Below are 25,940 nucleotides of genomic sequence, written 5' to 3'. Positions count from 1 at the left end.
GCTATAGCAAACGGTGGAACTCGGACACAAAGAAAAGCACACTTCATTTATGATGAGCTGAGCAGGAGGTCCCAGTCCATCCTGTGTTTCTGGGACTCTGCCAAGAGATGAAGTGGCTTCTCCTACAAAATTAATTGTAGGTCTCACTCATTTTCATTGTCATTATCAAAAGCATTTATTAAACATTTATTTTCAAAAGCTGCTGTGTAAAGTGAATTAAAGAGATTTGACCTCTATCCTCTAGAATTTTATGTAAGTGAAATGACATGGTTATGGATAGAAATAAAGAACATGTAGTAAAGTTAACAAACATTAAACCACTTAATGTATTAAATGCTTATCTTCTGAAAAAGGACAAACAAAAATGTACAATGTTTTCTCTAGAAAATAATCTTCTCTAAAGTACTCCAGAGTTCAAACTCCAACGTTAGCATTTGAATTGGAGATATCCAAAATAGGAAATAATCACTAAGCTAACAACAGCCAAATAAAATAAACATTAAAATTGAAGCAATAAATGCTGTAAAGGCCAGTGATGACCAGAAGCCATCCCTAAAAGATTTGTTGGAGTGAAACTCTGCAAGGAAGGGTTCATTCTGATACTTGCTGAGGTTTCTTAGTACCTGAGGCCAGATCCCCTGGGAGCTCATGTTATTAAAATAATCTGTGAGAAAAAATGATTAATTTTCCATTATAAATAGTTCAGTAATAGATGGTGAGTATTCCCTTAAAGGTACACTGGGAAAATTTTAAGGACCTTTTAATTTTTTATATGCAGGTTTATTGTACCTGACTAACTTTTGGCCTAAGTTATCAAAAACACAAGTCAATTTGTGTGTGATACATGTTTTCGGATAGAGTAAAAATACTGTGATTATAAGTTGTGATCATGGGTAGTGATTTATAGGCATAGTTTGCAGTAACTATTAAAACAAGAAAAAGAAAATCCTAATTTTCATCATTTGTAATACTCCCTTTTAACACAAAGAGATAAACGTGTACAAATATACTAATATTTATCAATAAGGTATGGAAATATGGTTAGAATCATGTTTTTTATTCTGAAATGAACCTTAGGAATTACCTGGTTCTTACTGGAATTGGTTCTTAAATAAGCCAGTGACAGGAGTGTGAGGGGTTCAGGTGGAATAATATTGGCCATATGTTGATAATTGTTGAAGCCAAGTGATGAATACATGAGATTTATTATATTATTCTTCCTAGTTTTGCAGAGGTTTGAATATTTTAATAATAAAAGGGCATTTAGAACAATGGGGGGATTATCTAGGCCTAAATACTTATAAACCTATTTCTCACTGATAATCTAAGAATTCTACCACTCTGAGATTAAAGGCTCAAAACTTGAAAGCAGGTATAAGTAGCAAATATTATCTAATTGAAACTTAAACAATAAATATATTTATTTCCTTCTGCTTTAATGATACCCAGACAGGTATTTGTTATTTTTCTGGGACCTGAAAAATCACATTACGTATTAAATTAATTTTTCATCATCTAGAAGAACCCATTCAAAATTTTCCCCTTAAACTACATGTGATTGAAGCTTCACCAGTTATCAATATTGGAGGGGGGGAAATCTTTTATCAAATGGTCTGTCTTCTTTTTTTCAAATGCACTTTATTTTACCTTCTCTGAATCTTTAACACACAGGTAAAACTCTTGGTAAATAAATAATCTTTCCCTATAGCTACACAATTTATGAAAGGTGAGAGGTCATCGTTTAAGGTAATGGAGTGTAAACAAATGAAGTATGAAAGAAGAAACTGGTTTCAGGTGGCAATCATAAGACTCCAGCCTTTGAGACTTTGGCCTCAAGAAGAGCCTGTGAGCCACTGGCCATATAGCTCATAGCCGAGGTCTCCACCAACCCTCGTCCCAAAGTCAGTACCTTCATGATAAGTGGATTGTATGATTGTTCTGCCTTACAAAGGAGGCACTTATTAAAGAGTGAAACCAAGGTTTGTTTGCCATTGTCAGATTGGGAAGATGGTAAACATAGAAGAATGATTTTGCCTTAGAGTAAACTACTTCAAGCTAAGATTTTCAGAAAACCCATTTGATGTATTCTCATTGGCAGTATCCAAGAAAGGTTAAGCAACTTGCTGGTGGACACTCCCTGAATTAATTACAGCCAAAACTAGATTTCAGGTCTCCTAGTTTATGTGGTGCAGGATTTTTCTGCTCCTACATGAAAGTAAGCAATGAAAATAGGTTCTGTACTTGTAAGTTTCTATGAGACCTTAATAGTCAACAAAAGAAGTACACATTTGAGGGGTTTTTTTCCCCCTCTATGGTATAAATATATTTAAAACTTTGAAATTCTAGTAGGTTCAGCATACTTGTGTAAGGGAGAGTTGAATACCCTACTTTGACTACATTTTTGAATAATTTAGAAAATGATTGCTCTGACTTCCACGTAGTGTGGTTTCTCTGCCATGTCCTCGCGTGATATTTTTGCATCACATCATGAAGTCCTAGTGATAAATTGAATAACCATTAAGCTGTGACCAGGAAAGACATCCATCAGGAATAAGTGTTCATTTAAGGGGAAGTTTTAAAAATCTCATTCATCCTTTACCCTACTTTGTAAGATTTTTTTTTTTTTTACAGTCATTGGTATTCTCATTCATCCGGATCTAAGGGTCCTAGTCACCACTGGTGTTCATCAGGGAGCAGAGCAATTTCCTGGACCAAACCTCCAACTTCAGGTTTAATCAGGAAACATGGGTTTTATTCCCAAGACAATCTTTAAAGTGACTAAAGCTGTTTCTCCTAGGATCCCCAATTAATCCAGGCAAAGGAAATTGCCATTTCACTGAATGGGTAGCTGCTGATGGACTGGCCATATGATCTTGATTAACTAAAATATTGACAAGTGAAAAAGGTATTTCTCATATCAAGTCAAATAAATGAATCTCCTAACCAGATAATCTCTTCCACATTCACAGACATTTTAACACATTCCTCAATTCCCTGCTCTCATTGATTACATGTTTCAGTTATGAAAAAAGAAAGTTACATTACATTTGACCTAATCAGCTGCCTTTTGTGAGCAGAATTCTTTCAGAGAGGAGTAGAAATTTTAATTGACTGGAAAAGAGCTTCAAATGTTTCAATCATCTCAAATTGACTGTATTGTATAGACTTGTGCTGTCCGATATTGCAGTCACCAACCACATGGGGCTACTGAGCATGTGAAATGTAACCAGTCCAAATTGAGATGTGCTGTCAGTGGAAAATATTCACCAGATTTCAGAGACTTAGTATGAAAAAAAAATGTAAAATATCTCACTAATATTTTTATACTGATTACCTGTTGAAATGATATTTTATATAGATTCTATTAAGTAAAATATATTACTAAAGAACTGTTCGATTCAATTTCCTAGTACAAAATGAAGTTCCACTACTGCTAACAAGTATTTATATTGTAAATATTAGAAATATGATATTCTACAAAGATTAAATATATTTTTAAAATTTAAAGGTTCGTATCTAAGCCCAAGTTGTTTCACCAATTTCTTTTCACTTTTTGAAAAGTAGTTATTAGAATATTTTGAATTATGTTCATGACTTGCATCTATAGCTGGTATAGAACACCAGTTTCTGCTGTGCCAGTTCAGTCTCAATTTCTTTGGACTTTGTTTACCCATATCTTACATTGGCATAAATATATAATGTCAGCTTTCAATTATTTGTGCAAATAGGGACTGACAATGCTTAAGATTAAGATACTCCCCAGGTAATTCGAAACTAAATTTTAACTATTAATGTTAATCTCCCCTGTCACTCAGTTTTTTCCCAGTGCTGTCAGAAAATTATAAGATGATTTGGTTTTTGTTCATTCCCTTTCTCTCCCTTTTTTAGTGTGGCCTGCACAGAGTTATCAGTAAGAAATGGACTGCCCTGTACGAAAGGAAGAGAAAAAAAAAAAATAGGAAGCATGAATGGATAAGAAACTAGGACATCTGCTCCTAAGTGGTAGAAATCAGGGAGCTTCAAGTCCACTTTACGGATTTAACATTGTTTATGGATGGCCTGATATATATGGCAAGCCCTTGGTTGGTACTGAGAAAAAGCAACCCACACCACAGTCTTTCTCTGATTCAGTTGTCACACAATCACGCATCACATTGTATTACATAAGTTATCTGAGTGTCACACTAGTATGACAAAGTCTCGTGGGAGAAGAAAGTGGGGGAGAAATCCTTACTTACACAGAGAAGGAGAACAGGCTGGAAGAAGGAGACAAGAAGTCAGTCACTTGGGGTAAATAGCCCAAATTAGGGTGAGTTTCCAGTGGGAGTGCTAATGGCACACCAAAGCCCAAAGAAGCAAGAGCCCTTGAGTATGACAAGGGAAAGAAATTCAATCACACTAAATTAAAGGCCGTATAGTAAATACTGAATGTTTATTTCATACCATCCCCATTTTAGAGGGGGGAAATGCCCTGGTCTAAAACTTCTTAGCTAGTGATGTTAGAACATATCATCCTAAGCTTAAACCAATTTAGACCATTTAAATAAGATAAAGTCAGTCTATAATGGCAATTAAGTGCTAGGTCTAGGAGACTTGTCCAGTGGTTTCAAAACCCTTTCTAGAAAAGAAAACTTTCTTCAAAGCTCAAAGAGATATAGTCACACCTAGTAAAGAGCCAGGCAGGTGCCAGATAGGCTACATTATGCAGGTGCATCTAAAATTATTCAAAGTCATATCTAAAAGAAAAATTAGACATTGAGAGGTTTTGGGTTTTGTTTTGTTTTTGTTTTTGTTTTTGGTGGCTGGCCAGGACAGGGCTCAAACCCTGGACGTTGGCATTATGAGCACCACTTTCTAACCAAATAGCCAACCGGCTGGCCTGAGAGCTAGTCTTAACGTGAGAGAAACAGAGCTGTTTTCCCCCATTGAATCAGAGACTATCTTACTGAGAATAAAGGTCCTTTTCAAAATTGGGCCACAGGAAAAAACCATATAAAAGTTTAACCATTATTTATACTACTTACTCATTTGTGCTCAACCAGTCTTTCTAGTAGTCAGTCATGAGACTTCCCACCTTCTATACAATAGTAGCACATTCAGCAATTCTCAGGCAAAGGCATATGGAATCTGAAAGAAACTTCCCCTTTAAAGTTTTGTAGGATACTTTAAACTTTTTTTTTTTTTAGAAAACACTTCTATGTGTTCTTTCATTAAATCCTCTTAAACATCCTCTGAGGTGCATAGAGAAGTTTTATCATCATGATTTTAGATGAATAAAATGAAGCACAGGGAGATTAATGCAAAGGCCAGATACTCCACATTACTCAGGAAGGTTCTCTCTCCAACCCTCCTCACATGCCTTCTAAAGACACTCATCGTTCACTCTTGGTAGGCTTTCCTCTCTTGCATCTCTTCTCTTTTGTTCTTTTATGTTCTAAACTTATCTAAGTCTGACCACTCTCACTGAAGGAAATATTTTTACTAGTGGAAGAACTGTTCAGATTCTTCCCACCAACCCTGCAGTCTTGCCTAAAAATCACTCACAAAATGAATCTGTCCACTCCCACGACAAAAAAAAAAAAAAGTTATTTTACTAAAATGACCAGAATATGTTCTTTTTTTTTTTTCATTTAAAGTTTTATGTCAGTTGTTTTGATTTGTCTTTGAAAGTTTTATGGAACCTCTGTTTGTTGACAAACTACTTTGTCCTTGCTGTCTGTAAAACTGCAGGATGTGGCCGTGGCCCCAGGTTCGGCCAGCAGGGTTGCTAATGGCGATGGGGTCCCCGGAGAAGAACAAACTGAGAACAAGGAAGAAGAAAATCAATCCGGTGCTGTGAAGTTTGGCTGGGTGAAAGGTGTGCTGGTGAGAAAGCTCCTCTGTTTACCAAAGAAAACTATCCACTCAACGTTCTGGTGGACTCAGCGGTAACGAGGCTGGACACCAGAGTGCAGAGACGCCTGGGTCTTGTCCCACAGTCACTTCTCACGTCTCCTTCCAATGCCCTTCACTCCACAGGTGAGATGCATGCTGAATATCTGGGGCGTCATGCTCTTCATTCGCCTCTCCTGGATTGTTGGAGAAGCTGGAATTGGTAAGCATTTTTCCCCTCCGGAATAATTTTCGATGCAAGTTAAAAACTCAATAAGCAACTTGTTTTCACCACGAATGCTGAATGTGAGATGAAGGTCACACAAGTACTTTACACTTGGGCTCCTTTTACTTTGCCTTTTTGACAATGTTTGTCAGAGGAAAGGGGAAGAGTTAACTCCTGTGAGACTGGAATTTTCCAGCTTGCCAAACGGGTGAATGCTCAAGTAAATATTTCCATCTTTTGATAGAGTGTTAAATGTACAGGTATATAAAAGCACATTCATTTTAGATAATAATATTCATATTTTGGGATATATTAACATTTGCCCCTCGTTTGTAGCCTGGTATCCCTTTTATGAGATTGACAAAACTTCACTAGCCAAAAATAACTTGTGGAGAAAATGTGACCTGAGTAATAAAAAAGCTGAATTATTAACATTTTCCAAGGAAAATAATTATGTTACTTTTAGGTACCAGCAGTAAGAAAATAAAAGTTAATAAAATATTGCCAGATGTGGGCTTAAAGTGATAGAAGAAATAACTAAGATAACATATGTAACTAATGTTATTTTTTTCTAAATGGAAAATGAATGATATTGCTGTATTTTAAGAGTAATTATCTGTTTTTAAATATTATATTTGATTTAAAATAATATTTCCTGTAGCAAATCTTTTTTGTTGAAAATATGTTCCTGTATAAAAATTTATTTGTATTTTGTCAAAGTTCCTGATTTAATGTGATAAAAATTAATACTGTTCTACTCTATACATGGAAAATACATTATGGATTCACTTTTGAGGGAAGACTTATAAATCATTAGTATCAAGAACATAGAAGTTGTGATGTACTTTCAGATACTATTCCAAAAGTTATCCCAATTCACTTTTAAAAGGTAGTTGGTCATTATTTATGGGCTTTGCTTCTCAAAACACAGTCAAGATCACCAGAAGACTAACTCAAAAAAGAAAGGGCTAAACTGTAAATTGGCATACTGGAACCAGTTCCCATAGTTTTTCCATGTTTTGTGCTTGGCAGCTGCTGGGTTCCTGACACAGGGCTGCTTGCCTGTTTTATGTTGCGTATCAAATGAATGCTTACAGCCGCGGGGTCCAAGATAAGTAGATGCTGTTGCATGGAAAATCTGCACCTTTATATTGCCAAGGTTTTGCTCCTGGGTTTCATGCAAAATTAGGTCTTTAAGGGCAGTTTAGTAACTTATTGAGATCATCAAGAAACATTACTTTGTTTGGAGGTGTGAGAGTAGCCAAGGGAAAGAGTAATTCTTAATGCAATTTCTTTAACATCCATATGCTTGGGCAATAATCTGAACTTTAATCAGATCTTACATTACTCTTCACAGTCAATCCAGTTTCAAGATTATGACAAAACTGTAAAATATGAAGAATCCTATCTTCTGCTAAACAGTTTATTACATTTTCAGACATTAGCATTGTTTAAGTAATTAAATCACATATTAGAAGAGAACAGAGTTCTACCTAGTGCATGTTCAATGGATTTTCCTTTGAAGTTGTGATTTTCTTTGTCTTTTTCTTTCTTTTTTTTTTTTAATTCTCAGAAAACAGACTTTAGTGAGTAGTAGAAACTTACTATCAACCTTACTGTTTTACTGACCTTTGCTGTAAACCGAAAGCTAAGTGAGTTAAATCACCATCTGGGTACCATTTGGTTTCCTCTATTGGGAAAGAAAAGAAACAAATATAAGTATTTTCTTCTTGCTTTGGAATATTTGGGGGAAAAAACCTGAATACATTTTCAAGCAGACCCTGGGAATAAAGCCAGAAGGAATCTGGAGCCAGGAGTAACAGTAGCTACAGCCCTCGGGTAACAATTCTGGGGCTATGAGTTTTGGCTGCCCTGTTCCCAAAAGAAATGGTATAATGAGCAATAATGCTATCTAACTGCTCTTCTCTGTCTTGGGGACCTTGGCTGGTGCAATATAGTTTCCAGTAAATTTAACCACCAGGCAGGGAAGATGAGTGTAAAAAGCAGGCATGACCTGAAGCAAGTCACTTACACTCCATGAGTTCCACTTTCTCATCTAAAAATTAGGAAAAAAAAAAAAAAAGAAAGAAAGAAAAAAAAAATTAGGAAGCTGGGCTAATTCTTTCCCCATCAGTTATTTGAAGATAAAGCTAAAGAACCTTGCTGAACAGGCAAACACAAGTTGAGATAGGCTGAGGGTTGTTTAGTCAGTTTACTGAGGGGTGAATAAGAATTACCTGGGAAATTAGGTTAGAAAACTTCAGAATCCTGAAATTCACTTTTAAAGACCGAAACTCAGTAGGTCTGGGCATTTTTAATAAGCACCCAAGGCATTTCCTGAAGCAAGTGATTTAAGGACCACACTTTGAGAAAGCAAGGGATTGGATGTTGTCTAAGCTACCTTTTACCCTAGGATTTTATGTTTGATTATGAGAGAGAAGCAAATCCCTCACACTTTAAAACTTTGTTCCAAGATTTCAAATGGTTTACAGAGACACAGATAATGCAAAGGCATCCATTAAGAAATGCTGTAAAAAGGAAGGACCCAGCCACCACTGGAAGCCCCTGGTCTCCCCTGTAGGAATGAGGGGGGGTGCCATGGGCCTCAACCACACCCCTCCTCCTTCCTCCTTCCTCCTTTTCCCACCCTATTTCCTTTCCCTTTCTCCTCTCCGCGTCCCCTCCAATTGCTCCGCAACATCTTAGAATGTAAAATATATATATATTAATAAATAAACTTTAAAAAATTTAAAAATTAAAAAAAAAATTGCTGGGAAAATAGAGGCAAAGGGAAAATAACAGGAGGAAGATAATGAAGTCAGAGTAGGTTTAATGCAATGAAATGCAAATGATATGTTCCTGTACAGTTTCTGGGGTGTGCTAAACATTGAATAGCAAACTTCCTGAAAACAAAGTCAAAAGAAAAATAATGTGCAAAAGATAAAAATAAATCACCTTTAGTGGCCCAAAGACCTGAGACTACACAGTGATATAGAAGTAATGCTCACCACAGAATCCCTGCAATAGATAAAGAATTTAATGCAACTGCATTTCTTACAACCCCTAGCTTTTAAGAGCCTAGAGGGGCCAGAGCAATGTGGTCCACGTCTGCAGCATGTGCCCACTGTTGGCTTCTTCCCACTGCACTTCGTCCTGTAAAACAGCCTAGAGACTCGGGCTGGAGCCAGGGTGTAGCTGGGAGCATCACAAGAGCCAGCCTTTAGTACCTCGTTCCCATTTCTGCCCTTAACTTCCCTCCGCTTCCCCTTCTCTCGGGGCATCCCCAGAGAGATCACAGCCTCTCTTGGCTGACTACGCTTCCAATGATCCTTGAGACAAAAGAACCTGCCAACAATTGTGAAGCATCCACTTTATGTAGAGGTGCGTACCTACAGCCCAGGCCAGAGCATTCTGCGTGGAGCCAGGCCAAGTTCAGTGGCTCTGATCCCACAACTTTCTCCCTGAATTCTGGGTTGGCTTCCATTGGAGAAGGTATAATAAGAGAGAAAAACTGTTTTCCTCTACCTATCTTAAGTTCACTGGCAGGGGACCTGTAAATTAGACTGACAAAAGTCAGATCAACAAGAAAAAAAAGAAAACAGAAGTGTGTTAACCTGTGCATCGAGCACATACATGGGAGCACAGTGTTGAGTGACTCAAAGGAGTGGTTGAAACATGGGCTTATAGATCATCTTAACAAAAAACAATAAAATTGTAGAGACAAAGGGAAAAATTTTTGAGTTTCTAGGTTGGCAAATTGTGGGAAGATAAATAAACAGGGAAACTGAGGAGATAAGGGCTAATCCGTAAGGCTTGTTGTGTAGATTCCTGTGGCTTTTTCTTCAGGCTGATGAGGGTCGAAGTCTCTGGTGATCACCTTCTGTCTCTCCTAGTGGAGAGACAAAGGGGGACAAATTTACAAATCTATGACCTGCTGTTAGGCAAATAGGAAGGGAGCAGAGAGCTTTCCTTGTGTCTGCTTCTTTTCAATTGCCTTCAGCTCAAAATAATCCTAAAGCCAAAGTGGTATATTCTGGCATATTCTACTACGCGTCAGTATCCTCCTGGCTATGTGTTTCTTGAAGCTGGAAGCAGCCACGCTTTCCTCTGAACTGTGGCTTCTATTGCTTTCTCCTTCTCGTTATAATCACTGGCCTGAGCCATACAGTCCTTGAGGGCAGCTTTTTTCATTTCATTTTATTTGTTCCTTGCATTTCTCACACTGCCAAACACACAGCTGGATACATAGTAGTTTTTTAATAAACAGGGGCTGTTGTGACTAGGGCAGAAAGGATCAAAAAGCGCCAGCACTGACTGCATGATTCTGTGCACCACGCTCACCATTTTACACATGCATGTTTTCTGCTGCTGTTGCCATTTTTGGTTCAGAAAATAAGTACCTTGCCAGAGGTCACACAGCCAATAAGTTAATATAGTTTAATTTGATTCTTTCCACTTGACCTATCTGCCAGATGAACAATTTGCTATACTGTATGTAATTTTCCACCTCTACAAGACCAAATGTACATAAGAAGATAGTTACCTGGAAGGATGAACATTTAATTTCTAGTTATATTAACAGCTTGGAATTCTAGATCAATTATTATGTTTATAGGTGTCTAAGACTTCACCAAAGATGGGGTTCACATTAAATTTTGACCAGCCGTAGTTGTTCCATAGTTGTTCAGTTGTGTACAATTTAGCACTGCACGTTTTAGCTCTGAGTTTCTTGGAACCCACGCTACTGCAGGCAGAAAACTTCAAAGCTGAGCATGTATTCTGTGGTGACTTATGGGCTGACTTACTAAACTCAAATGTGGTCCTTTGGTGATTACCCTAGACTTGCTGGCTTTTATGTAAATGACATAATGGATTGTTCCACCATTTAATTGACTTTATTTTCCCTCTCTCAACTGAGGTCTTGGTGTGATTATCATCGGCTTAGCCGTGACAGTGACTGCTATCACTGGTTTATCTACCTCTGCTATTGCCACAAATGGATATGTCAGAGGAGGTAATTTAACTTGTGTCCCGCACCATCATTTGTAAGGTAAAGGCAACACAGGCTCGAATAGTTCACCACTGACCTTTCTGGAGTGTTTTCAAAGGTAACGCAAGTTGGTTCCTTCCCTCCACCCCCATCCCCAGGCAAAATGATGCAAGAAAAATGAGGAAGGATATAACCTTTGTCAAACCCCTAACTTTCTCATTCAGGTTCCTCTCAAGCAAGAGAGAAGGTCAAATGTCATGTTTTCTCTCTTCACAGCCAGGACAGTTTCTCTCCTAGGACATGAGCATAAGTCAACTTTTCCTTTCCAGGGCTGCATTTTTAGATTGTGTTTACTTTTGGAAACCATCCTTCCTCATAATGAGCAGTTCTCCAACTTGATCTTTATCAGGCATACAAGTTTCTTTTTAGCACAAAGAAACCCCGTTGGAGCCCAAGGTGTGGATCTGAAAACTTAAATTAAAGGCAGCATAGTTTGCAGCAACGGGGCGTCTGAGGACAAAAAGTAAAACATATTATCTTCTATCTTTCATTGCTAACAGGTCTTGGAGTTCTCATAATTCTTCTTTCTACCATGGTAACTTCCATTACTGGGTTGTCAACTTCTGCAATAGCAACTAACGGGTTTGTTCGTGGAGGTAAAATCTCTAAGATATCTAATGCCCTCATCATTTGCACGGGTAGGCAAAAATTTTTATATACTTCTTTTTGATGAGGACCAGGAAGTAGCCCAATGTTCTTGAAGCCTGGCTAACTATTTGGAGGAGCTGGATGCAGAAGGAAACATAAGGTACGGTGAGTACAGTTCAGGATTTCTCTGGTCAGGTCTGGTCTCTTTCCTGACAAACCTCTCTGGCACATTGCAGGTCATGTGTTACGGATGCACAGATTCCTCAAGCAAATGTTTTACTTTTCAGGTTAGTCTGCACACCTCTTGCTGGTGTTTCTTGGAAAATGATTCCTAGACACGGCTTCAGTTTTAAAGTTTAGTACATTTCAGGTGCTTTCTACACATTCATGGAATGGGATCTTTTAGAACATTTCAGGTTTTCCTGAGACTGATCCTTCTGTGACAAGATTCAGACTGCTGCCTGCTGAAGTACTGGTGACTTTTCTCAGTACTGGAGCCAAACACCTTTCTTGGGGGATTTTGCAGGTCTTGGAGTCATTGTCATTGGCCTGAGTGTGGTAGTGACAACACTCACAGGTATTTCTATGTCTGCTATTTGCACAAATGGAGTAGTAAGAGGAGGTAAGCCAATTCACTTGACTTCTAACTTTGGTTATGTAGTAATGTCTAGAGTTGATTTAATACTGGAAGTAAAATTTGCATATTGCCGATCAGCTCCCCTAGTCTTAAAACAAAACAAATTAACCCAAAATTTAAACAGCAAGGCAAAATTCTTCTCAACTAAAATTAGAGATCTCCAGAAAAGACTTATTGGACCCATTTCTTGTGATGAAATATGTTTATGCGGTGGAAAGTGACCATGTGTCTAATCAGAAAGCATGGAATATTACAGTAAAATATACAGTTTCTCTGTGCCTTGCATGCACCCTGCTGGCTCTCTCCCAGGGCCCCTCAGCACAGCTCTTCTCCAGCGCCCAGCTAGCACTGGTGACGACTCCCACTCAGCAATCCACTCCTGCACCCAGCCCTCAGGGGTCACCCCACACGCTATGCTCCCAGTGGCCAACAGGTATGGGAAGATCATTAAAAAGAAAATAAAAATCAGCGCACAAAACAAATCATCCAGGAGCAAGCAGGCCTAGGCAGACAGTGAAGTGGGGGAAGCTTATCATTATTCTCTTCACTTCCTTTCTCCCTCGTCCCCTGCCCTTTGGCTTGTCAGGTTCTCCACTTGGAGACCTTATCCAGGTCTCCCTACTCAGGGCCTTCTGACACCACCTTACTCCCAACACGCCTCCTCTCTTGACTTCTACCTGTCTCTCATATTGACCAAGCCTACCTGGTTACCTGGCTAGCTAATTTGTTTAATGTAATCTGGACGAAGGAAATAATGGGTATTTGCTCCATCCAGATAATATGTTGCATTTTTAGAGAGGACTTTGATCCCTTAACCCAAAGGAGTTACTATAGTGAAAGAAATTTCTTCTCAGTAAAAGGTATTTTGTTTCGTCTTGTTAGGTGTTTTTGTTCAGGGTTGTTGCCATTCCAACTCTATCTGGCTCAGTACAGGAAGTCATTCATTTACTATGGTCTGTGATAATCAGGCCTCTCAACATCTAGTCTTTTTTACCTTCACTAACCCGCTCTAGGTACCCTCTAGTCTGCTGACCCACCAGTTCAGTGTTCCATGTGCACAGAGTACACAGCCATATATAGAACTACTTTTTCAACATCCAGGGGAGAAGCAAGTATTCCAAGCCTTCCTTTCTTTTCTTCTCACTTGCCACCTTCATAAAAGTATGGGTATTTGGCAATAATCATGGCTTCTTGAGCTAAAAATACAGAAATCCAAGTCTGATATATAGAATAAATAATACATAGACTATACAGATACCTTTTTTATGCAGCAAATACATACCAGAAATTTATGTATGTATGAAACAGAAAGGAAGTTAGAACAACAAAGGTAAATTTCACCTACTTTATTTTCTACCTAGGTCTTTCTGTTCCTGAAAATTTTGGATATAAAATTTCACTTCAGTTGCATTAATAATTCGAATAGTTCAATGATATTTTTTTTAAGACAAAGCATTTTTTTGGTAAAGTTTGCTGTGTTCTTATTTGTAGCTTTTTTTTACATTTAGCTTTCAGAAAATTGGATTTTACTAAGTCAGGATACTTCTATTGTAGACTATGTGCAGGGTACAAGGGAAGGTTAAGTTGTTCATTAAGGTGACACAGGATTCCTAAAATTAGGAAGTTGTAATATTTGTATTAGAATAATTAACATTTCAATGTAAAATGTTTTCAGACATTCAAAATCATTTTGTCACATCAACTAAATTTCTTAGCTGTTCCTCAGGGTGAAACTTGTTCATTTCTTGTTTCAGGTGGTGCCTACTACCTTATTTCCAGAAGCTTAGGGCCTGAGTTTGGTGGGTCAATAGGCTTGATCTTTGCTTTTGCCAATGCAGTGGCTGTTGCTATGTATGTGGTGGGATTTGCTGAAACCGTGGTAGATCTTCTTAAGGTAATTAAAAGCTTTTCTCTTATTTAGCTAAGCAAGATAATTCAGTTCACTTTGCTTTCTCAGAGCACTTGGGTTTATCATTATTCCAAGATGAAAGGGAAAATGTTAGATGCAGGGGAAGCAGCGCGTGGCCTCAGAAGAGCTGGCTTTGAGTCCCAGCTCTCAAGTTTGCCATTGAAAAACTTTGGATGAGTTCTTCTAGTCCTCTGAACGTCATTTTCCAAATCTGTAGTATAGGCTAATAATACCATTCCAGGTATTTCACAGAAGTGTGGTACAGATCAAACGAAATGATGTACACGAAATATCGTGTAAAATATGAAACATCAGATAAATAATGGATATTATTATCAGCAGCAATACTACACTTATGGTTATAGATTTCCAAAGGGAAAGACAATTCAAACATTATAATAATGCACTGCAAAAAATGAGGCATGTCCTAGTTTAGGTGCCCAGACTAGGATGGTGTATAAGCAAGCATATTAATCAGCTGCTATATGAACTAACTTCTAGTCCTCCTCTCCTGGTAACAATAGCATTACTGAATTCAATTGGTGAAAGTGCCTCTATTTGAAAATCAGATGAATAAATGAGTGTATTATATAGTTCATAAGATATGTTAGCATCAAGAGATGCATTATCAGGTTTGTGTAGTGTGTTCTTAAATTGAACAGCACTTATTTTCCAATATTAACACTGTAAAGCATTCATTTTTATTCCTCTAGGGTTCCCCTTGACACAAAAAAATAACTAGTTCTTCTAAAACAAAACACGATATGTGTATGTACATATGCTTTTACTTAGTGCTACAATAGCTTCAAAAGCTGTGACTAGAATGAATCTCTAAATTTCTCACTCTAAAGCCTGGCTATCAAAGGCCTATTATCACAGAAAAAAAAAAGTGCTAGGTTCTTTATCTTCTCAAATTTATGAGCACTTTATTTCTCTATTATCCCATTCTGCCCCAGGCATAAGTGTAGAGTATGTCTTTTTACTGTTAAATGTTACAATAAGACACACATGCAAAAGGCTGTACCTCTACCCATTTTGGTGATCTTTTTCCCCAGGAGAGTGACTCAATGATGGTGGATCCAACTAACGACATCCGGATAATAGGCTCCATCACGGTGGTGATTCTTTTAGGAATTTCAGTAGCTGGAATGGAATGGGAAGCAAAGGTGAATTTCTCAAAATGATGTTATTAACATCTGCTGGTCGGGTTCTGAACAATTTGCAGGAATAGAAGGATCTGCTTTTTCAAAAAGAATTGCTGTTATTACTCGCTGTAGGTCAGCGCTGTGTGGAACACCAAGCCCAGAAAGCAACAAGTCCAGGAAGTCATGATCCACAGCTCATGTGTCACGTGATTGACCTGTCTTTTGTTCTGTTTGCTATCATCATAGTGACACAGCCACAGGTTGCTGCCGTGTTCGTGCACAGACCTCTTATGATCGTAGTAACAGTGCACATTGGACGCTTGTGTCTGTCAACCTCAAACACTGGCATCCCTATCAAGCTGCCTGTGGGTGCTGAAACCCAAAAGAAATGGCAGGTGTATTAGAAGAAGTTAATAGAGGCAGAAACTGTCATTCTCGTCTGAAGCCCAGTACTTCACCAACAGATTTGAGTGTATCATAGGCTTTGAAACCAGAAAATATCTGGGTTTAACTAATAGAAAAACAGATAGTAAATTTCTGAATGATGGGGAGCATGTTCTTTGCCTCCTTCCTAAATCCCTACAGTGATTGGTGCAACTGAAAATGTTCAGATGCACGAGTGGTCACCAGAAGTGGAAAGATGGCCAAGGACTCCCACATATATAAGGCAATGCAAAACATCCCTATGTGGCATTTACTTGTGGGTTGTGCATTCACACATTAAACAAAAATTAATTGTCTAACAGGCACCAGGCATTCTGCTAAGCACTACATGTTTAGCTGTGACCAAAACAGGCACAGTCCCTGCTGTAGTTCAGCCTATGGTCCACGGATAGGTGAGTAATAAACAAGTAAATAAAGAAATAAATATAAAATGGTAAATTGTGAAAAAGACTATGAAGGAAATAAACAGGACACTGACATAGAAAAACAGAGGAGACCTTCTTTAGATTACTTTATTCCCTGAGGAAGGCAGTGTAGTTTAATGGCAGTAGAGGGTAGTATTTAAAGTTCCAGCTCTGTAGTCAGAGTGCTTGGATTTGAATCTGGTTTACATTTCTGTGACCTCGAGTTAATTATTTAACCTCTCTGTGCTTCAGTTTCTTTATCTTTAAAATGGTTATAACAGTATTACCTACTTCATAGGGTCATTAGTGGTATTTCTTAGCTGAAAGAATACTAAGGTACTTCAAAAAGTTCATGGACAAATAGAATTAAAAGATATTACAAATCTTTCGATGAATGTTTTGAAGTACACTTGTACAGGTAAAGTTAAATCTGCATCTGTTATGCTGTAAGTCCTCAGTGAACACTAGCTGTTATTATTTAGAGTAACTGGTCGAGGAAGGCCTCTCTGAAGAGGTAATGAGACTTAAAGGATGAGAAGGAAACAGCTACACAAAAAGTGGGGTGAAGTGTGTTCCAGGTAGAGGGAACAGCATGTGGTAACCCCAAGGCAGCAAACACCTTGAAATGCTGGCACCACTGAAGGAACACCATTGGCCCAGCCAACCTTGCAGACTGCTTGTGCTGAGCGCACACTGGCAGCTTGGCATCAAGTGCACTGGGCATTGCAGGCATTCTGTGAATCATTCTGTGTTCTCAGACTCTTTCTGCAGTTAGCACTAGAAAAAAAAAAAAAAAAACCATAGGGATTCTGCCTAGAAAAGAGCCCAAGTCTGTCAGTTTTCAAACTTTTGGCTTCATTTATATTCCCGGAACCATTGCTGTAGCTACCCACTTACTACTTGGACTATTCTTGAAATGTCATCTTCAAGTGCCCAAGAACATGCTACCATGAAAATGTAGCATCTGCATCCAGGTAGAATAAGGCTTAGTAAGATGCTATTCTATGATTGCATCTATTCCAGGTAGCACAGTCTTCACTGGAATAATCAGATGAGTCTTTCTGCAGTGAACACATAACTTATATAATTATGTAAAAAGTTGTTAAACACATCTAATTCAGTCTCCTTTTACTTTGCCATTCCAGGCCCAAGTGATTCTTCTGATCATTCTTCTCATCGCTATTGCAAACTTCTTCATTGGAACTGTCATTCCATCCAATAACGAGAAGAGGTCCAGAGGTTTCTTTAATTACCAAGGTACACGAGACAAATCAGTTGCTTTTCAGTAAATCGTTCTCCACTCCCTCCTCATCACCATCTCCATTACCATGAGCCTAGCCGTTGAAATCCCAGTGCAGTCGAGTGGGGAGCCAGGGTTGGGTGTCGACTCTGCCACTCAGCAGCTGGAAAGGTCATATAACATGTTTGGGTCTCAGATTTTCCTGCTAAAGTGTGGATGATAATAATAACTTCCTGAGAGGATTTTGAGAAGTAAATAAGATACCAGATGTGAAAGTGCTTTGGGAACCTTAAAGCGCTGGCCAAATTGTTGTTGCTGTCGAATAGTAGAAACAGAGAGCATATGCGGGGAGAGAAGACACAACTCGAGCAGTGTATTCAACCATTGCAGAGCACTAAAGTCAAACAGTCATTTTTTCTTCCTTATAGAAGTTTTCGCATCTTGCTTTCCTATAGCCTTACCTAGTTAAGCATCACTATCAGGTTTTCAGGCATAAAATGGAGAACTTACTTAGTGTAGTATCCTGTGATAACATCATTTTTTTTAACTGGTTATGAATATTCATGGGATACAAAGCCGATTGTCACCACTCGTGCCCAAGATGTGATGGCCAGATCCATACTGGCAGCATACTCATTACCACAAACTCTGACTATACCCCACGTCCCCCACCCAATTATCCCCATCCTCCCTTCCCATCCCCCTTTGCCCCACTCCACTTTGTATCCCTGGGTATGTTCTCTCCCTCTGCAAGTCCAATGCACCACTGTGGTCTTTCTTTCCTTCCTTCTTTCTCTCTTAGCTCTCACTTACGAGTGAGTACGTGTGGTATTTATTCCTTTGTGCTTTGCTTATTTCACTCAACATGTTTCTCCAAGCTCCTCCATGTTGCTGCAAATGGGAGAATTTTCTCTTAAGAACAGGAACAAGACAAGGATGCCCACTCTCATCACTTCTATTTAACATACTACTGGAGGTACTAGCCACAGCAATCAGAGAAGAGAAAGAAATAAAGGGCATTCAGATTGGAAAAGATGAAGTCAAACTGTCCCTATTTTCAGATGACATGATACTATATATAGAAAAACCTAAAGACTATCAAAAAACTAGAGCTGGTTAATAATTTCAGTAACATTGCAGGATACAAAATAAATGCCCCCAAATCAGTTTCATTTATATTCTCCAATAATAAGCTAACATAAAGAGAAATCAATAAAGTAAGTCCATTTACAACAGTCACGAAAAAAATAAAATACCTAGGAATCAATTTAACCAAGGAGGTGAAAGACCTCTACAATGAGAACTACAAACCACTTCTGAAAGAAATTAAAGAAGACACAAAAAGATAGAAAGACATTCTGTGCTCTTGGATTGGAAGAATTAACATTGTGAAAATGTCCATACTACCAAAAGCGTTAAGCAGATTCAATGCAATCCCCGTCAAAATACCAAGGATGACGTCATTGAGCATGAATTGTGACGTCCTTCTCTCCTGTTCTACTCCACACACCCCTGCCTTCCTATCTTCCCTCTCTAGCTTACTCAAGCATTCACTGCTGAGTCGTTTGATATTTCCCTTTGTTATTTACACAGTTGTCAGTATTGGCTTCCTTTCTACATCACATCACCTCTTTCCTCCTCATTCTTTTTTTTCTTTTATAAAGGTTATCTTGTTTGTTTTGCATATTAATATCCTTTTTCTCTCCATTCATTTCCTTCCTTTTCACTCCTACTGTATTTTTTCTGATGTTTTAAGCTTTATTTCCTTATTTTTACATTCCAAATTCTCTCATTCGCATTTTTCTTCCTCCTCTTCTTTTTCCTGCTTTTTTTTTTAGACTGTTTCCTTTTTATTTAAGTAGTTTCATGGCAACTTAAGGAATAGTATTATTTTATGAACAAAGATCCTCACTGTATTATTCTCCCGTACACACCAATTTGGCATGAGGATCTAAGATCCAATCTCTGGTAGTGAGGAGTGAAGATATTAGATCATTAGCAGCAAAATTGTACAGTACCTCGCCCACTAGTTCCTTTTACAATTAAATACACAGCATAGAAAAGCAACATATTGATTGCTTAAGGTATTTATGCATGTGAAAATGTTGTTTTATGTGTAGGGGGTGTTTCTGTGTGTGTATGTGTTTGTGAATGTGTGTAGCAGATTTGCGAGTAAGCCAATACGGTCTTCCAAGAGAATTCCTCATCTCCTCCTCTTTCAATCTCTTCTAGATTAAAAGAAGTCAGGCAGCCTGGGCCTCTGTTGGCACAAAAATTATTAATTTTTCAGAGCTATGTCCTAGAGTCTTAAAACCCTATGATACATATTTTTACTCTTGGCAAATATTAACGTGTTTCATTAGGAGTACACCAAAATCTTCAAATTCATTCCATTTAGGATATAGGGATGTATTCGCATTTAGGGTTACAGATGCCAAAAGTAACTTTATCTTCTACTCTGTGGAAAAAAGTCAAAATGATTTTTTTTGTTGTTGTTGTTAATTCTACTGCAGCATCAATATTTGCAGAAAACTTTGGACCGAGCTTCACAAAGGGCGAAGGCTTCTTCTCTGTGTTTGCCATTTTTTTCCCAGCAGCTACTGGAATTCTTGCTGGGGCCAATATCTCGGGAGATTTGGAGGTATGTTGTTTTCTTTGCCTTGTAGTCCTCAGAGGTGGTGGTGCAGTTGGTGGGCAGCACAAAGAACTATAGAGATTGCATGTGACCTTATTTTTCGACAGATTCAAAACTACAAGATTTCTGCAAGATTTCCTGGTTATTTAGAAGTTCTCTCTTTTAATGCCTAATTTGGATTATTATTCCAGATCGTTCTTCCAAAAGTCTTTTTCTTCTTCTTTTTCTTTCTTTTTTGTGGCTGGTGGATATAGGTATCCAAACCATTGACTTTGGTGTTGTCAGCATTCCAAAAATCTAATCTTGTATGTGTTCACTCTAGGAGTAAGCAAAGAATAGAAGATATTATCCCTGTCTAAAAAGGCAAGACTTAAAATTCCCTTCTCCCAAAACAAGTGATAACTTGATTTAGGCATGTTATGTTAGTAAAGAGTTTTATTTATTAGTCTGTACTGAGAAATCTCTTTTGAATTACATGTAAAGAAAGTACAGAGGATGGACTGCCATGATTTTCAGGACATGTATGTTCATAGCATTATTGTAAAATGTTGCATTATTTCTATTTTTTTTAAAAAACTTTTAGATTTTAAAATTAAGCTTAACTTTTAGCATATACACTATTATATACTTTTAAATAGAACTCAGAGGTCCTTTAAAACTACAAACAATGGAGTTTAAAATGGATATTTTCTCCAAAGTAGCTAAAGACACTTAAGGAAAAGGGAGTAATGTGATTAGATCTGTGTTCTAGAGGCAGCCCACTAACAGCTTGTGAAGGATGGACCAGAAGGTGGGAGAGTAGGGGTGATAAAGAGAATGGAGACAGAAAGATCAGCTAGAGACTATCACAGTACTCTGGACAAGAGATGACACGGGCTTAAATTAAGGTTACATAGGAAAAAAGGATAAAAGGGGTCAGTTTTTGTTAGAGTTTGGAGAGGACATGGAAAGAGTGTTTTTTACTGTGATCATACATCACAATTGAGTGTACACTTACAAAGTTTTTCCCAAGTGGCTCTTTATTACAAGCAATACCTTCTGATATTTTTACATGATTTCTATTCTATTGTATTCTTTTAATGCTGGTTGAAACCTACTGAATGGATTCCATGGCATAGCAGATGAGGAAAAGGAAGCTCAGATTTGGCCATCGGGGTTGAAGTGGCAGGACATCAGAGTGAAGATGTCTAGTGGGTAGCTAGAAGTATGGGTCTGAAGCTCTGAAAAGGAACTAGGACAGGACTGGAAGCAGTGGCATGATCCAGCTCACTCAGGTATGTGCAAGAGGGGGAGGAAAGAGGCCCAAGGTGGCACTCAGGCAAATACAGAGACATTCAGAGTGTTAATGGTAGAAAGTCATGAAGAAAAATGAGACAGAAAGAGCTGTCTAAGAGGTAGGGGAAACCACGAGACCGTGGGGCCATGACAGGTAAGAGAGGAGAATGCTTTGAGAAGTAGAAAAAAGCCTGAGAGGTCAAGCATGCTAAATACTGACATAGGACAGTATGTCGGGAAACGGCAAGGAAACTTCAGTACTTACAGATATTATTTCTCTCTGACAGTGAAACTAGAAATAAAACGTAATGGATTCAGCTGAATTTAGCAAACATTTACTGTTTACGCACTATGTATAGGGATATGCAAGATGCTGACCTCTGCCGACAGCCTCAGAAGCCTTCTCCAGATGACACTTCAGGCTTCCAGTGACAGTCAAGAGTTGGCACAAGGGCATGCTATAAAGATCCCATCCTGAACCTTTATCTGTTAATTACATGCTAATAGATGGTCTGTAAATATGTACCGGGGAGAAGATTTGAGAAATACCCGTCTAATCAAGAGAGTTAAGATATGATTTCAGAGATGCAAAATTAGGATGTGATTGACACACCCCAAAAGCAGAAATCTAATAGATTGTTTGTATTCTGTCTTAATGAAAAACTACAGTGCTTAATGAAGATGGAAGAAGGTTAAACTCTGGGTTGCTAGTGGGGGATAGAAACTAAAATTTAGAATGAAAACTAAGAATCTGTCAAAGTTCCAAGCTCTGTCTAGGAGAAATGCAGTCAGACCAGACAATATGAATATGTGATCATGCTTTAACATATTGGCATCCCAATTTATGTGTTAATGTCTGAGGGTCAATTTAGAACTCATGTAACTTCTATTAAGTAATTTTAGAGCTTGTACCAGACAGTTGTAAACAAAAACTAAGTTTGTGTGTTTTAGGTACAAGACTGCCTTCCATCTTCACAACTCTTCTCCTTATATATATTTCCTTTCTTCCCACTCAAGTTACTTATTCACATTTCACTCAGATACCAAGAAATTCTTAGTCAATAAAATAAGTTTTGAAACATAACACGAATGGGGGGATTGAATGGCACCCATTTCAGCCATGATGTCTGTCTTTCTTCCTTCCTTCTGTGTGCTACTCCATTGCACACACCTGCCACAGTGACGTTTGGTGACAATAGTTTGGAAGGAAGAGACTGGGTATGTATGAACCAGAACAAGCCCTGTGTGCAGATATTCTTAGAAGAGTGGGGGAGGAATTAATGATCACAGAGTGGCTGCATAGGGCTAGCTTACTCCCACGTGGGGGCAGGTTTGCTTGATCCAGTTATGATTTCCAGCTGTCAAGTGGAGTCTGCATTCACTTTAAGCAACCTTTTTGATGGATTGGATCGGCATATTTAAGTTTTTTCAAAAAAGCTCAAACTTTGTTTGACTGTATTGATTGCTTATTTGTATTGATGAGTCTCATATCCTCTGGTGGGGGGACTAATGCCAACTGATATTGTGCTTCCTTCAATTCAATATTTATTGACTCCTACTATAAGCCAGGCACTGTCCTGTATAAGCAATAAATACATTAAAATCTCTACTTAATAATCCCTGTTAAATTGACTTGAATATAATCCAATATGCTCCTTAGAAATTGACTTGATATGATTTAGCCCCCAAAATAGGATATAAAATGGTAAATTAAATATGATGTGAACTCAACTCACTGAATATGTATACATTTATAAGCAACAGAAAAAGCCCATTTTCTGGTATAAGCTTGAATTTGCCTCTTTCCTTATGCCTATGGAAATTGCAGTCATTCCTGAACTAGATTCCAAATGGGGAATTTGAGGGACTGGAGAATTTAGTAGATCATTCTTTTTGCTCAGTCAAAAGTAATTTTTTTTAAAGGCAAGCTTTAGCTCAGTATAAAACAAATACACACAGATACCATCAATGTGCCAGGTATGTTTGTGTATTTTCCTTAACACTTCAAGGTCTGATACATGTACATAAAATTCACAGGATAAAAAGAGAAAGCCTTGGTAAGTGAACTGTCTAGTGTACTTTCCTGTAAAACTCCCTCTTGGACAGTTAGAGATCTCTCTGTTCAGTGCAAAGTTGTACAGATTTCTTTATCCACTCTAAACATCTTTTGTCCAAAAAGAACTGGAGCTCACCACTTTGCATTTGCTTAATCTTTTCTTCAGAACGTGCCTCAGAAATGGTAGCCTATACACTTGAAAATACAGAAATAACTCCAAGGGATCTATGTTTCTTATTCTGTTCTGTATTCTCCCATCTCCACATTATTTTTTAAAGGATCCCCAAGATGCCATCCCCAGAGGAACCATGCTGGCTATTTTCATCACCACTGTAGCCTACATAGCAGTTGCCATTTGTGTAGGTAAGTGGTCTGTCTCTGCTGGTAGAATGTCAGATTTACACGGAGTCCAGTTGTTCTTTGTGTCTAGTGGGCTTTCAAGAAAACATAAGCAGAAAGTTTTTTATTTGTTTTTTAAAGGCAGCCATTTTAATTCCCTTTTTGGTAACTTAATGTTAATGGTTTGGATGATTTAGGGGGTTAAATGCAATTAAGCTGTAATGAAGTCTTCTCTGGGTCAGGGCTGGAGTAGAGCTGATCAGATTGTCATTCTATCTGAACACAGAGGGTCCCATTTTGCTACACTAGGTGGTAATCCCACTGCTAAGGAAGCCACCACTTTTATCACACACTTCCCTTGCTCTAGGAAGCAGGTAAGGGACAGAACGTAGAAGCAAAAAAAAAAAAAAAAACAAGAAGCAAAAACAAAAACAAAAAATAGCCTTAGGAAAGTATGAAAGGTGTGGATTTTATGACTGTGTCTCATTCCTGCACTGTTATCCCTATTATGGAATTGTCACTGTCACCAATTGGCAGGAAATAAGAACAAGACCTAGCTGCTGGCAGTGCATGTGGTCAGGCCCCCCATAACTCAGTGAGCAGAAAATATGTATTCACCTGCTGTTCCTGAGGTTGACTTGGGTTCCACCTGTCACCTGCAGCCACACCTCCTCCCTGGTTGGGGGCCACCTCGTGCTTATGCCATCGTAGGAGGGGAAAAATGTGACTTCCCAACATTCAGAGGGGAAAACTCTTTTCTATGCTCAATACGAAGTAAAGCTCCAGGCTGGACTACTATCGAAGCCTGACAAGCAGTTACCAAAGGGTACATCACAGTCATCCTGTGTTTACATAAGGGAAATTGAGAAAGTGCATCTATCTTGAGCTGATTTCTGGAGGGAAAAAAGAAAAAAAAATTAACTTACATTTTGCCTCTTATTTGAGGAAATTGGATAAGGTTGTTAAATGCATTGCTGTGGCATTTCCAAGTTTAGCTACGTGTAAAAAGATTATGTTCCAATGCTTTAGGAAATTGACGTGTTTTTAAATGACATTGTAACCACCTGAAGTTAAATTTCCCAAATGGTTTTCTTTTTTTACACACAGTAAAAATGAGGGAATGAGTAATGTTATAGAACTGATTTCAAAGATTCTTCTAGTTTTTGCCTCCAAATGGGTAGAAAAATCTGCATTTCTTTATTTACCCCATGGTATGAGGACAGTCATGGGGTCAATGGCCTACAATTATTGCAAATAATGGCTTATGGCCTGGCTTCATGGTAATTTAAAGAGATCTTTTATGCAGAAGTTAAAATACATGAGTCAGAACAGTTGGTTCGACAAAAATGAACAATGCAAAGAGGTAAAATCTGGAATGGATAGTTTTGCTTGGTAATCAACATTCATAATTTCAAGTGTTTAAGCAGAGGCTGGCAGGCTGCCTCTTGGGACTATGGTATAAAGGATTCCTGCACTGATTATTTTAAATGGCTCTTTCAACTTGAAGATTCTGATTTTTAGGTCTTTCCCAGATTCAAAGAATGTGTATTCCACAGATAAGATCGAGGGTTCCCATAAGTTCCTGTCACTGGGATCTGTCTTAGAAATGAGAACCCAACCTGGATGGAGGTCGAAAAGTAAAGTGAACAGTTTTATTGGTTGACATTTAGTTTGTAAAGTAAATCCTTTGTGTAGTTCAAAAAAGTTTATATATATTTCACATATATATTCATATATTTCATTAATCCTATCAAATGCGTAATGGCAGAGATTACGTGTAGAAAAACTCATAAGGAAAATCAGTAATTAAGATTATATCAAGAATCTTTAAAATGTTCATAATTCCATTTTTGAGAATCTATCCTAAAGAAATATTTTGAAATACAGAAAAAAATTATATGCACAAAGATGTTCATCATGGAATGTTTGTAATAGAAAATATAAGAAATATTCAGTGTATGAAAATATGGAATAAAGTGAAATAAATATTTGATAAAATAGTATTTGACCATTAATATTACCTAGGAAATCTTAAAATTCTATCCTAAAACATTCCTTTTATTTTTAACTCATTAAAATGTATATGAAGTAAAACTATAATTCTATTTTTTAAATTTCTCT

At 37.9% G+C, this 25,940-nt stretch overlaps 1 protein-coding gene across 3 annotated transcripts in view; it reads left to right on the top strand.

Annotated features, from left to right (window-relative positions):
• The window catches only part of SLC12A1 (solute carrier family 12 member 1), a 79,833-nt gene that overhangs the window by 5,083 nt on the left and 48,810 nt on the right, over positions 1-25,940 (top strand). The window contains exons 2-9 of one of the 3 annotated variants that reach the window (XM_063088665.1): positions 5,731-5,865; positions 6,019-6,094; positions 12,262-12,357; positions 14,127-14,266; positions 15,337-15,447; positions 17,420-17,531; positions 20,028-20,155; positions 23,759-23,843. In XM_063088665.1, coding sequence (XP_062944735.1) covers positions 5,731-5,865; positions 6,019-6,094; positions 12,262-12,357; positions 14,127-14,266; positions 15,337-15,447; positions 17,420-17,531; positions 20,028-20,155; positions 23,759-23,843 — 883 coding nt within the window. Of the gene's footprint in view, positions 1-5,730; positions 5,866-6,018; positions 6,095-11,015; positions 11,112-11,647; positions 11,744-12,261; positions 12,358-14,126; positions 14,267-15,336; positions 15,448-17,419; positions 17,532-20,027; positions 20,156-23,758; positions 23,844-25,940 lie in introns of all 3 variants that reach the window. The other 2 variants (XM_063088664.1, XM_063088666.1) reach the window with 2 other exon arrangements.

The sequence above is a fragment of the Cynocephalus volans genome, chromosome 3, assembly GCF_027409185.1.
Source record: "Cynocephalus volans isolate mCynVol1 chromosome 3, mCynVol1.pri, whole genome shotgun sequence".
Classification (NCBI taxonomy): Eukaryota; Metazoa; Chordata; class Mammalia; order Dermoptera; family Cynocephalidae; genus Cynocephalus; species Cynocephalus volans.
The sequence above is the reverse complement of the archived record's forward strand: the minus strand, read 5'-3'. Positions and strand labels throughout refer to the sequence as shown.